The 14,055-nt window shown below is 33.9% G+C and overlaps 3 protein-coding genes across 3 annotated transcripts in view; all 3 read right to left on the bottom strand.

Moving 5' to 3' along the window:
• On the bottom strand, positions 1,439–3,102 carry LOC107616627 (hypoxanthine-guanine phosphoribosyltransferase). Its single transcript, XM_016318583.2, has 3 exons — positions 2,712–3,102; positions 1,879–2,043; positions 1,439–1,723 (listed from the first exon to the last, which is right to left on the bottom strand). The coding sequence occupies exons 1-3, from the start codon at positions 3,009–3,011 to the stop codon at positions 1,625–1,627; spliced, it is 564 nt and encodes a 187-aa protein (XP_016174069.1). The 5' UTR covers positions 3,012–3,102; the 3' UTR covers positions 1,439–1,624.
• LOC107619649 (pentatricopeptide repeat-containing protein At3g26540) lies at positions 6,330–8,606 on the bottom strand. The gene has a single exon (XM_021110760.1). The coding sequence runs from the start codon at positions 8,533–8,535 to the stop codon at positions 6,442–6,444; it is 2,094 nt and encodes a 697-aa protein (XP_020966419.1). The 5' UTR covers positions 8,536–8,606; the 3' UTR covers positions 6,330–6,441.
• Positions 10,515–14,055, bottom strand: part of LOC107618982 (polyadenylate-binding protein 5) — a 4,644-nt gene continuing 1,103 nt past the window's right edge. Inside the window, exons 2-7 of the mRNA XM_016321176.2 lie at positions 12,874–13,652; positions 12,701–12,778; positions 12,518–12,607; positions 11,765–12,064; positions 11,460–11,669; positions 10,515–11,110 (exon numbers count right to left, since the gene is read on the bottom strand). Coding sequence (XP_016176662.1) covers positions 10,886–11,110; positions 11,460–11,669; positions 11,765–12,064; positions 12,518–12,607; positions 12,701–12,778; positions 12,874–13,652 — 1,682 coding nt within the window. The 3' untranslated portion in view covers positions 10,515–10,885. The remainder of the gene's footprint in view (positions 11,111–11,459; positions 11,670–11,764; positions 12,065–12,517; positions 12,608–12,700; positions 12,779–12,873; positions 13,653–14,055) is intronic.

Below are 14,055 nucleotides of genomic sequence, written 5' to 3'. Positions count from 1 at the left end.
GGTATCAATACTTTTTATTTATGTTATTATTATAGTCTTATAGCATGAAAAATAAATTATTAAATTTTATTATGATTATCAATTATATAATTTGGTAGTGGAATTTTAAATTTGCAAATAAGTTTATTTTTGTGTGTAAATAATAAATTTTTTAGTGTGGTGCTTGATCAAAGTTTAGCTTGGTTTGGTTGTATTTTCAGATATTTAAATGGGGGATGGATTATGGACTGTCCTAGGACCCTTTCTTGCTAAAATGTGTTTAGATGTGAGTTATTCTCTGATTAGATCTTGTTATCAAAATTCAGGAGCTTCTCATCTGTTCTTGGTGTGTGCATTTTGAATGGATCTCAAGGGTCAAGGGAATCTAACAAAAGCTCGAAAAACTAGTGCTAAAATTACTTGGATTGTCCCTTCCAAAAAACTTGTTACTATTCTTAACATGGATGTTAATATAATTAGCTGATTGTCTGTTTTTCTCCTTTGTTGGAAATTTTTGAACACCAAAAACACAATTTTGACATTGGAATATCGGATATCAAATTGCCTAATTACCTTTAAATAGTGGTAATTCCCAACAGAAATTATTCTCTAAACTCCAGCTCTTTTACTTCGCATTGACATCTATTATTTTTGCATTTCAATATGATTTTTGTTTTAGCATTCAGATTCTTTCACCATAAATTGATAATTAATTAACAAAAAAATATTTTGTGGCAGATGAATGATGAAACTACAATGCGAATTTGCCTTGATTCAATTATAACAAAGCCATAAAACATTACTAGAGATTCAGTTTGAGACGGAAGCTAAGAAGGGTTTCAAAGAGTTGAGGTATGCTCCCATAGACTTGACACATGAATAACGATTTGAATTAGTAATTAAAAGTACACTTGGCAACTATTGGGCCACCTAAGAGGGCTTCAAAGCTTTCCAAATAGAGAGGGCATCTGTATAAAATCTGTGATATGATGCATATCAAATCTTAGATTTAATGAGGAAGTTAATGTTGTGATCTTCTTTGCCATATCTTGAAGTTACTTTTCATTTGGGGTAAGGCATAGAGTATGAATGTACATCACTTCACATTTTGGGCTACCTAAGTATATATTATTCCCTCCAAGGCTCCAATATAAAGGATGTTTTGCTTCAAATGTTGGTTAACTCACATGAATACATGTTGGATATTTTGAAACTATGAAGGCTCTAAGGTGCAAAGTATTAACAATTAAGTTGAAGGTCTTGGGAATGGGTGGAATTGGCAATGTGAATATCACTAACACCATGTCATTCTCTCTGGTGACCCCAATGCGTAAAAAGTCATAGTTTTTATCTCAACTATGATTGGGGTCATTACTACCAATACCATCAAGGCTCCAAGGCTGCAAACTTAGTATGTACCTAATATTTTATTGTAAGTATCTAGCTACAGTAAACCATGTTATTCAACAAACAATGTTGTTTAGATTTTGATAATGTATGAATGAAATTGTACAATTCAAAATGCATAACAAAAAAAATATTCTAGTTTCCATCTACTACTGTTTCACATTCTGTTCACCAATCAAGTAGAATCGAAAGAATTCAAGAAAAACACTTAGAAAACCATGGCTAATAATGTGTAGAATCATTGATAATGTTCAGGCTTCAAGACACCGATGTATGGTAAGTTTCTGTACAATTCCGCAAAATCCATACCGTATCCAACAACAAAATAGTCTGGACACTGCATAGAAGAGAGAGAAACATGTAATGTAAACAAAATTAGTTTATCTATATATGTAACTCCCAACTCACGCTGCTTGCTTTGGATACATAATTTTGAGTTAATGAAAATCACAGACAATCATTTAATATGAGAACAAGAGAGTCCTTTGTTACCTCAAATCCCCGGTAGAATTTGCCTTCACCCACTAGTTGAACATTAACTTTTCTCCTTGCTGGCTTATCAAGGAAAGTGCACACGGATACAGAGGATGCTTCTTTTGATTTTAAGTGTCCAATAACTTTACATAAAGTATGTCCTGTATCTACGATGTCTTCAACCTAATAATTAATCAGTAATATTATTCATATAAAAATATCATTGTTATTAATTAAGAAGTAATAGGTAGTTGAATTGATTTTTTTTGCTATCATTTGAAATACATGGTGGAAAAAGAACGACAGAATTTTCAAAAACTTAGAAACAGGTGTCTCCAAAGTTATCAACAGGTCGATTAAGAACTACAAAGAATGGATTGATCTCGATCCTTTGTTGTTGATGGCAAAGGCGAAAATCACTCTAGATTAATTTGTATTTGTTTGACTAGTGACATCTATGTACTCTATGTACTCTATCTGCTTCGCCTTATTGTGTCGAGTTTTTGGTTAAAAAAAATAATTGTGTATTATAATTATTTTTAAGTTAGCAAAACAAAAAATTATTTAATGAAGTCAACAAATACTCTAGATTGTTAATAATTAGTTCACAATAATGGACGTGACAACTTAAAACCGTTTTATGGAACATCTTTCATAGAAGTAAAATTTCTTCTTAATTATATTTAGTGAAGGTACAACTTTAATTTAATTCAATTTAATTTATCATTGTAGTTTATTAGAAAATACATCAACTTTAAATTGAAATTACATGCTATTGAAAAGCTATGCACAAATGTGAAGTGCATATAGCAAGAGATAAGAGGGTTAAGTGAAGAAGGAAACTGAGATACCAAGATGACGTGGCGACCTTTGACATCAACTTTCAAATCCAAAGAAATGGTAGGCGCACAGTTGGACTGTATTCCTGAACCGTAGGATTCGGCTCTCACGAAATCAACGGCAAGGGGGAGCTCAATCCTTCGAACCAGGTCGGCGAGGAAGAGGAAAGCACCGGTGGCCACGCCAACGGCCACCGGCGGCGGAGAAACTGCACGAAAGTCCGCAGAGATTTGGGCGGCGAGGTCGGCAACCCGGCGAGTGATTTGCTCCTCGCTCCATAAGACTCTCTCTATGTGGGAGTCCAAAGCCATCAGATCCGGGTGGCAAGAAAGAGAGAGAAAGAGAAAGAATAGGGTTTAGAGGATTGAAATTTGTTGTTTAATACTACTGGAATAGAAATAAATACATTTTCGATAGGTATGTTTAGCTCATACCAAACTAACATATATTTTTAAATTATATTTTATATTAATTAGTTGTTATTAATTAATAATTTTTAATTTTTTTAAATATGAAATTAATAATGATTAATTATAATTATTTAAAATTCATTAATTAAAAATTATTTATTTATATTTTTTTAAATAATAATGTATATTGAACTTTTTTTGTGCATTAAATTTAATTAATATTATTTGTTTTTTTGTCAATAACCATGAAAATTTAGGGTTGGCGACACTTGTGGCTCACACCAACCATGACTATCCTAAGATCGAAGTTTGGGACATGACATTTAAATAATTAAATAATTATCACCTGTATTATTTTGTACTTGACTAATATTATTAATGAGTAGAAAAGTAATATTCGATTCTGCTTTTGTTATGTCCTGTCTACACTGTTATTGTTTATTTGGAGGCTGTGTAAGCGACAATGACTGATAAATAACTATTAGAATTTATCGGTGAGCACTGAAAATAATATTGAGATTATATTCTTCGGGTTTTTTCTTCTGGGAACGATAGGAAAGAAAACACCAACACGTTTGCTGTTGCTAACTATTATATTAGACGCTTTTATTTTAATAGGCATGCATAATTCATGTTATTATCATATTGTTACACGGCAAGTATCCTCTTGATTGAATAAATTATAAGATGAGTATTGCTAAATGATTGAAATGCAAAGCATGTAAAAAAAAAGACTTTGTATATCAAAATTTGTCAATAATATAAAATATGAATTAAAATATAAATATATATTAAAAATAAATTAATTATATATATATTTATACATAAATATATTAGTGATTAATTTTAATAACTAATTTTAGTATATAAATAACATATTGAAAAACCAATTATAAAACTTTAGATCCCACTATTTAACATGCAACTGAAAAAATTGGCGAGATTAATTTGAGTACTATAATGATAAACAAGATCTATCCTGAGATCGTTATTCATTTTCTTAGAATACACTCGTCAACATAGAAGTAATCAAATAATTTGTAGGAGATTTGCATACCTTTCATAAACTAATGGAGTTATAACAAAACAGGAAAAAGTTTAAGCTTAATGCATATATGAATTAATCAACCAAATCCCAAGAAATTTTTTTTTCTTAAGTGATAATTATAATTAGTTATAATTATACATGACATAACGGTGATGTTAGCGTCCACATGAACCAGAATTTAAATAGCAGACACACAAACAAACGAATTTAATAAGACGCAATAAGAACGAAGTATATCAAAATCCGAGTCCAAATTATATAAGATCTAAAGTTAATAAGTTAGACCCTCTGCTGCAATCCAATCCTAACTAAAATAAAATCATGAAATTAGTTTGAAAATGCAAAAGTAAAACTGCTAACAAAGACTAACAAAAATAAATCATAAAATTAAAATAGAAGAGGACCTAAAAGATAATGTTACCTAGTTGAGCCCCGGAAGAAGAGTGACTCAAATATGATACAGAGTAATGTATCTTCGATGACTTCATTCATTAATTCAATGACAATGAGCCCACAGCTGATCACAACATAACATTAGAACCCGGACCAGCATTGCCTCAGAGACTTTAGGTCCATTTCGAGCAACCCGTCACCTTTGCTGTGTGTTGAGTGAGAGTAAACCATGTTATTCAACAAACAATGTTATTTAGATTTTGATGATGTATGAAATGAAATTGTACAGTTCAATTCATAAGAAAAAAAACTATATATACTTTTATGATACCAATGCAAAATGCATAGCAAATTCTTATTTTTATAATTTTTTTTTAGTTTTCATTTGCTACTATTTCACATTCTGTTAATCAATCAAGTGGAATTAAAAGAATTCAAGAAAAACACTTACAACAACCATTGCTAATAACTTGTAAAATCACTAGTAATGTTCAGGCTTCAAGATACTGATGCATGGTAAGTTTCTGCACAGTTCTGCAAAATCTAACTATATCCAACAACAAAATAATCATGGAAGAGAGACATGTAATGTAAACAGAATCAGTATATATAATTTATATATAACTCCCGGCTCATGCAGATTTATTAAAACTCAATAGTCAGATCAAACCATTTCATGTTTCTCAAATGCTAGTGTGGACTAACCCATCATCAACCCGTCTAACATTCATTGATTGAATTGCTGAAAAATTAAAGATAGCCCAATTTCAAGATCTTGGAGTACGAAATATTAAAGCACTAAAGATAAAGTTAAGAATGAGTAATTATTTGTCTAAGCTCATATTCGGAAACAATGTGGTTATGGATGCTTTCATTAGTAAAAAATAATTTAATCTTTAAAAAATATTTTGAAGGATATTTTGGTAAAAATATAATTTAGTCACTAAGAAAATAATTTGTTAAATGATATTTTGATAAATAAAATTTAATTACAAAAAATTAAATTTTTGTTATAGAGTATTTATGTAAAAAAAAATATTTTTTCTTAAAAAATGGATAAAGTTAGCATATTTAACACAAAATTTAAAATGGGTTAAAGAAGAAGTTTTTAAAAGTTATTAAAGAAAAAAGTGTACATTTTATAGAGAAGAGGAAAATATGGTTTTAGCATTTTTTAGAAAAAAAGGAGTAGAATTTTTTCTATTTAAAATTATTTTTTAACATAATATATTTCAAGTAAAATAAAAAATCACTCATTAATAATTTTGACAGAGTACAATGTTTACAATTGATATCTAGAATATATTACTTATATGAAATTTTGATAAATCAAAGAAAAATAAATATATTTTTTTAAAACTAAACCTTTTTGTTTATGATACAGGAAATAACAAGAATTTTAGTCCAAAAAGTCCAATAGCTGCAGAAATCCCAAAAACTATATCAGAAATTTGTGTCGCTGTGTGTGTTCTTAGACACCAAATGTATTAGGAAATAAAACACAGAACAAAATTGAGACGATTTTGAAACGTTAGAGACTTAAATAGAACGAAAAACGTTGGAGAAAAAACGATACATAGAAATAAATTTTAATTTTATCCTTCAATAATATCAATTTTTTACCGTACATAGTATTCAATTAATTTTTTTATCACATCTAAGTAAATAACAATTAATTATATTACTTTCATTCTGAATAAATTAATTTTTTTATAATTTTATTCTTAAAATAATGTAATTTTTTTATAAATAAATATATTTTACACTTTCATTCTAAATAAATAAATAAATAATGTAATGTGATTATAAGTCGTCCGGCAAATCAAAGCTAGAATCTGAAACAGAGATCAGATCTCTGATATAATCACACATGCAGTTGGTTGAAATTAATTAGTGTTCAAATTCATTAAGTTTATGTGTAATCCATTCTCCTAGTCTTGAGTACCTATTTTTCTGAGATGCTTCAAAGGCCCTTCTCAACATTGAAAGAGTGGGCTCTATTGGCATTGTTTTGAGAAAGTTCTCTAGCTCATCCATATACCCATGCCGACTATATAGTTCAATCATGCAATCATAGTGCTCCAGCCGGGGCAGGACATAGTATTCATTGCTCATTGATCTAAAGCAGTCAGTACCTACATCAACAAAGCCTTCTTCAACACAAGCCAGCAGAATTCCCTGAAACGTCACGTGGTCTGGATTGATGCCTTCTGCTTCCATCAGTTGAAAAAGTTCAAGCGCCTCTTTACCCCTATGATTGTGGCAATATCCCAAAATCATGGTATTCCAAATGACTATATCTCTGGAAATTGCTCCCTTGAGAACCTCGATAGCATACTCAAGGCATCGACATCGAGAATACATGTGGACCAAAGCAGTTCTGATTATAATATCCATTTCAAATCCATGTCTAATGATGAATCCATGAATCTGTTTTCCAAAGTTAAGAGAAAAACTATTTGCACATGCTGCCAAGAGGGTTCCAAAGGTATACTTTGTTGGTTTTGTCTCCCACTGCATCTCCAAAAATTTTGTTAGTGCTTGTTCACTCAACTGATGATTATCATAGCTAGCCAACAAAGCATTCCAAGAAACCCAGTCACGCCAATTACTCATCTGGTTAAACCAAACTGTGGCACTGTTCAAGTTCCCACATTTACCATACATATCAAGAAGAGCATTGCCGGCACTCAGGTTCGAGTGGAAACCATGTCGATATATATAACCATGTACTTGTTTACCCATCTCGTGATCTGAAAGACCTGCAGAGACATTTAACATCAGACTAAGTGTTACATGATCGATATCTTTAATTTTACCAAGCATCAGATATATAAAGTCTAACGCTTCGTGCCAATCACAAAATCTAGCATACCCTGCCAACATTGCATTCCATGAGATCACATTTCGCTCTGGCATCTCATCAAAAATCTTTCTTGCTTCCCATGTTTTCCCACACATTGCATATCCATATACAATCGAGGTCCAAGACACCAAATCTTTGGAACCAATCTGATCAAAAACCTCACGGCCATCCTCAAGCTTACCACACTTCATATACATGTTAATAAGTGAGCTTGAAACAACATTATCCTCGTGAAGACCTAACTTCACAACCACCCCATGTATCTGCATCCCCTCTTCCAGCCGAGAGATACTCGCACAAGCAACAAGAGCAGCTGAAAATGTGAAATGCAATGGTCGAACCTTCACCAAAAACATCCGCGAAAACAAGACAATGGCCTCCCTCGCATCGCCGGCATCAAGATACCTCCTCACAATGACATTCCAAGTGACAGCATTGGGACTTGGAATCTCTTGAAACATTCTACGAGCATCAACCATGATCCCACATTTTCCATAGACATTAACAAGGGCACTGCCGAGAATCACATTGCGATAAAACCCAAGTTTCACAACAATCCCATGAGCCTGCTTGGCCAAAACAATCTCAGAAGCCACAGCACACGACCCAAGAACACCAGCCAAAGTTATCTGATTGGGATAAACACCACACCTGTTCATCTTCAAAAACAGCTTGAAAACCTCATCCGAGAAACCTCTCTGGGAATAAGCGTTGATGAGCGCATTCCAAGAGCCACCGTCTGGCTGCGGCATTTCATCGAACAATTCACGTGCATCCTGAAGACAGTCACATCTTCCATAAGCCTCAATTACGCGGTTGAGAAGGAAGATGGGTGGGGCGGGGGAGAAGGTGACGAGGTGGGACTCGGCCTTGCGGAGGCCAACGACTGCGCGTGGGGAGGTGCAGTGTTGGAAGAGATGGGCGTAGAGGGAGTATGGGAAAGGCGCCGGGAATGCGAAGAGGACGGAGGCGGCTTTACAGATGTGACCGGCGTTGACGTGGGAGAGGATGGTTGTGATGGCCGCCTTGGTGGTGTTGGTTGCGGTGGAGCGTGGTTGAGGCTTGAGGTTCTTTGGGTGGAGGAGGTGGTTGAGTATGGAAGCGGCACTTACACCCATGTAAGGGCACAACGGAAAGACCAAAGGACTTGGTTCGGCTTATGTGTTGCTTTGAAGCTAATCTATCTATTCTATTTTACCGTACTTCTCACACACAGGATTTGGAGAGATTCTATGTTACTTAGATCATTTTTTATTAGCAATAGGGAGTCGGATGGAGTATTCACTCTAAAAAATAATCTAGGTAACAGCCTACTTAAAGATATGTCTTCTTTTCGATTAAATGTGACAATGTTGTATTAAATTACATAGTTTTGTTTCCTCCCAACATTTTCTAGTTTTTTATTTATTTATTACACTCTTGCATGATCATGATGTCCATCATATTGTTTTTTTTTTTAGAGTGAAAGGTTATTAGGAATTTTATAAATTGTAACATCGTAAATAACTAACACTTTGAGTAACAGAGTATACTAACTCTTCATGTCCATCAGATTTGTCATTTGATCATAAAAGGAAATTCATTGATTACATTTTGTTTAGTATGTTATGGTTTGTTGTGAATTGTGATTGTATGAGTTAAAGGAGACACATGCAAATATAAAGTACTAAAGAGTGAACATAATTCTTTCTCAGACTTGATGCTGTTCTTCTCATTCAATTTGTTGCTAGAGACTATAGTTTTTACTCTTCTCTACACAATGTCCATACAATAATGAATTATAACTTAGAACAAGAAAACCTCACTTGGAAATCTTGCTGAGGAATTCATATCACAAAACTGAACTAGACTATGTAAGAAGCAACAACTGAAGAAAGAGGCAGAGCCTTCAATAGTTCAATTGACAGGATGTTACAGCTCCAGTCCATCAACTTTGCTAAGATCACCCAATCTGGATTTTTTTTTAATTTTGTCAGATGAAAAGAAGGAGGTTATAAATGCACAAATATTATGCATTTTTCATTTGCTTATTATTTTACTTATTTATTTTCTTTTTTGAGAGAAAAAATTTAACATTTTGGAACAAACCAAAAACCGGAATAAACACAATTAATGTTTATTTGGAGGATGTGTAGGCTACAATGACGTGCAAATAAACTAGGATTTATCGGTCAGAGAACTGAAAAAAATTTTGAGATTGTACTCTGTGGTTGGGTTTTTTCTTTCGGGAATATAAGAAGAAAGAAAATACTAACACGTTAGACAACAACAAAAAAAACACCACGTTTGTTGTTGATAATTATTATATTAAACGTTTTTGTTTTAATAGCCATGCATAATTCATGTTATTATCATATTGTTATACGGCAAGTATCCAGGTGAATGAATTCTAGAATGAGCATTGCTAAATGATTGGAATGCAAAGCATATAAAAAAGAATTATGAAACTCTAGATCCAACCATTTAACATACAACTGAAAAAAAATTTGTTGATTGTTTAGATGTGGTGAGATTAATTTTAATACCATACTGAAAGTCCAAATAACTTTTATCCTGGATAGCCCCGGGCACCTTGAAAGATCACTTTCAGAGTTGGAGATCCACGCCTATGAAAAAGGAGGTACGCAAGTACTGATTAGTGGGATTCTTTTCAGTTATATGGAATATTTGGCTACAGAAAAATGGTGTAATCTTCCAGANNNNCTTTTATCCTGGATATCACCCACATTTAAGTGAGAACCAAGGAGGGAATCATGTTTTAGATTTTGATCGAATGTGATGATTGAACCATAAGAGGTCAATAATTTGCAGGCGTACCTTCCATAAACGAATGAAGTAATAACCATCATATTCAGCAACACTCGATAAAACAACAAAAGTTCAAGCTTATTGCATATATGAATTAATCAACCAAATGCCCCGACTTTTCTTTTATTTCAAGAAATAATTATACTTGACATAATAGTAAATTAGTAATGTACTTCCACATGAACTATCATTTATAGTATATCGAATTAAATGGTAGAACATATTCAGGAATGCTGTGCGCGACTAGTGCTCACAACCCCGAACCAAAATTAGATACACAATCAAAAGAATTTAATAAGAAGCAACATTAAAAGAGACCAAGAACAGACTATATCAAAATCCGAGTCCAAAATAATATAAGGTCTCAAGAAATAATTATTGTCAAAAAGCCAATAAGTTAGATCCTCTACTGCAACTCAATCCTAACTAAAACAAAATCATGAAGATAGTTTGAAAACGCTAAAGTAAAACTGCTACAGTACTACCAAAGACTACCAAAAATAAATCCTTGAATCCCTCAGAATTGACTCATGATCATTCCCGGAAAAAAATAAAATTAAAATAGCACAGGATCCCAAAAATAATGTTGCCTCGTTGAGCCCCAAAAAAGAGTGGCTCAAATATGATACGGAGCAATGTATCTACGATGACTTTCATTCATTAATTCAATGACAATGAGCCCAGCTGATCACCAACATCAGAACCCGTGGCAGCTTCGCGAAGGACCTGCATTGCCTCGGAGACCTTAATCTTTAGGTCCTCAGGGGACTCAATGAGATGGATTACCTCTGACTGGTCCATTTCCAGCAACATGCCCGTCACCTTTGCCGTGTGTTGAGTTGGAGTAAGACGCTCCACAAGAGGATACAGATGTTCACCCAGCATCTGTTATTTCCAACCAATATATGACAAATATTAGATTTCTTGTAAAAATGATTGTCATAAATTTAGTCAAATACAAGTAATTACAAATTAAAATATCTGCGCATTATTTCAACTCCATTTATCTCAGCTCTATACAGAATTAGCAAAATGGTTATATTCCTTGTATTGTTAGAACTCATTTTAAATTTTATGTAGATCATTATTAACGATAGCGAAAGGAGAACATAATATTCCTAGTTTAAATGAAAGACTATGCCGTAGGATAAACTTATTCACATACCAAAATTCTAATTTGCAATAAGGAAAATAAACAGGTCCTTCATGCAAAGCTATAAACTTATAAACATACCACTCGCTGATTTTCTGGGGTTGCAGAAGCCAGAGCAGAGGCAAGGGTGGTAGACAATGTTCCAGGGCGCTGGTTATCAATAGGAGATACAGATCCATCAAAGGACATGGGCATCATTGGACCAACTAGACCTTGAGGAACGGATGGATCCATACCATTTCTGCCATTGCCCATATATCTAAACCCTTGGTTGGAGTTGCGATGCAGCATCTGGTTTCAAAAATTAAAGTGTGATCAAATGATAAAAATAATAATGGATAAGATTATTTATAAAGACACTCAAAGCTTAGATGTGTAGAATTTACCTGGTTCTGCTGCACTTGTTGGAGGTTTCCCCCTCGTCGAATGCCCATCCTCTGCCCGGGTTGACCCTGTCTCTGAAGGTGGTATGGCATAACAAAATTTGGAGCAACGCCAGGCCGCATTCCAGGCAAGATTTGCTGCTGGAAACCAAAGCCAGCAGGTTGTGGCGGCATGAAGCCAGGTGTTCCTTGACCAAAATACAGCTGTTGAGGGGCAAGCCTTGGTGCTCCTGGATGATACCCAGGAATTCCTGAGGGCAAAGGTGATATTCCACCAGGTGACTGCATTTGAGCAAACTGAGCCTGAAAAGAATGTCAATTTGTTAAATTACCCATTAATTTTACAAAAAGGAACTCCCAATCACATTCAAACAACCATGATATTTTATGCCTGCAAAAAGAAAAGAATCTCCTTTTGTTTGGTGGCAAATCTAACATGAAAGACTTCTATCCATGATGGGATGTGGACAGAAAGTGCAAAACAACACAATTTAAACAATTCATATCTAATGCAATCCTATGAATGCAAATTGCAAACCAAAAGAAAAATGTTTCCAAAAAATATGGAAATGACGAAACCATATTAATGGTCCATAAAATTTAATTGCAAAGATCAGAAAGCATCAAAAAATTCAATATTATAATTGAACCACTCCCACTCCCACTTAGGTATAAGCTACAAGCCTACAACTAATTCATAAGGAAGTAGTCTAGAAATGAATCATATGAGACCTAGAACATTAAGAAGAGCATCACCTGTAGACGAGCTTTCCTCTCATCTTTGCGCTGGGCTACAGCAACATACAGAGGCTTCCGCCCAACCAACTTCCCATTCATTTCATTCAACTGAACAAAAGACAATTCAAACTTCAAGCATCTATGAATAAAGAGGTAGAGTAGTCACACACCTTTTTTTAAAGCAGCAAATTAATAACTTACAGCTTTACTTGCTTCCTCAGGAGTAGAAAATGCAACAAAACCAGACCCCCTGCTATGTCCATGTGGATCAAGCATTACCTAAAGAAAGAAGAACAACAAGTCAACAACAATAAAATGAACCAGTATCAGGGGCTAATTGGATGTACAATGTACACTCACAAAGTGAAATTTACCTTGCAAGATGTTATTGTTCCAAATTCAGAAAATAGATCCTTCAACCTCTCATCGCTGATGCTGTCATCAAGATTTTTCAAGTACAAGTTTGCACCTTGTAACTTCTCATATCTGCTTAATCTTTCCTGCTCAAATTTGGCTTTCAACTCTGCCTCTCTTTCAGCTTTCCTCTGAGCTCTCCCCACGTATAAAACCTTGTCATCATTGATCGTAGTTCCATTTAACTTCTCAACTGCAGCAGCCGCTGAATCCGGACTCTGGAAATTAACAAAACCAAAACATCTAGACTTCCCATTCATATCTTTCATAACTGTTGCACTTGTTATTGTACCATATGGGCTAAACAGTTGCTTCAAGTTGTCATCAGTTTGTGTTTCAGACAAATTTTTCACATACACATTAGTGAACTTTGGTGATCCATTTGTTTGAGCCCTTTCCTGGCGTCGAACAAAGAGTCCCACAAAAACCTGTTTATCATTTATCAGCATGCCATTCAACTGTTTGATGGCATTTTGAGCGGCTTCTTCCTTTTCAAATTGTACAAAACCATAGCCTTTTGAATTTCCATTGCTATCAATGGCAACCTTGCAAGAAAGCACAGTTCCAAAAGTAGCAAATGTGTCATGTAATGCCTTGTTGTCGATTGACGTGTCAAGGTTCTTGATGAACACATTGGCAAATCCACTTTTCCGAATGCTAGGATCACGTTGGGAAAACATAATTCGAATGGGTTTCCCATTCAAATGAGTAAAGTTCAGAAGCTCCATGGCGTTTGCAGCTACAATATAGGTAATATAATCAGGGAAGCAACTAGAGGATAATAAACGCATATAACAGCAAAACGGCAAATAGAACCTTCTCTTTATTCAATGAAGATATACCTATAAACCGTCGTTATCTCACTCGTACTAACATTAATTAAGTAATTAATTAATTAATATAACTATAAATTAAGGAGTAAGAGTAAATGAAGTTTGTCACAATCTTTCATTATGTACAGGCAATTTTGTGCTTTATAACATTTCTCAAACTATAATAAACTTGTCCATTCCAAATTCATTTTCGGTTGCAGATATGACATGAATCTTCAAACACATGCAGTGCAACAAAATATCTTGTTATCAAGATCATATATGCACTAAAGTAAAACCAAGAAAAATGAATCAAACATCTGTCCACCC

Source organism: Arachis ipaensis, chromosome B09, assembly GCF_000816755.2.
Source record: "Arachis ipaensis cultivar K30076 chromosome B09, Araip1.1, whole genome shotgun sequence".
Classification (NCBI taxonomy): Eukaryota; Viridiplantae; Streptophyta; class Magnoliopsida; order Fabales; family Fabaceae; genus Arachis; species Arachis ipaensis.
The sequence above is the reverse complement of the archived record's forward strand: the minus strand, read 5'-3'. Positions and strand labels throughout refer to the sequence as shown.

Excerpts from the sequence above, each read along its gene's own strand:
- LOC107616627 (XM_016318583.2), bottom strand. The coding sequence starts at position 3,011 with ATGGCTTTGGACTCCCACATAGAGAGAGTCTTATGGAGCGAGGAGCAA. Across the intron at positions 2,044-2,711 it reads AAGGTCGCCACGTCATCTTG|GTTGAAGACATCGTAGATAC; the intron begins GTATCTCAGTTT and ends ATTAATTATTAG. Across the intron at positions 1,724-1,878 it reads AATTCTACCGGGGATTTGAG|TGTCCAGACTATTTTGTTGT; the intron begins GTAACAAAGGAC and ends TCTTCTATGCAG.
- LOC107619649 (XM_021110760.1), bottom strand. The coding sequence starts at position 8,535 with ATGGGTGTAAGTGCCGCTTCCATACTCAACCACCTCCTCCACCCAAAG.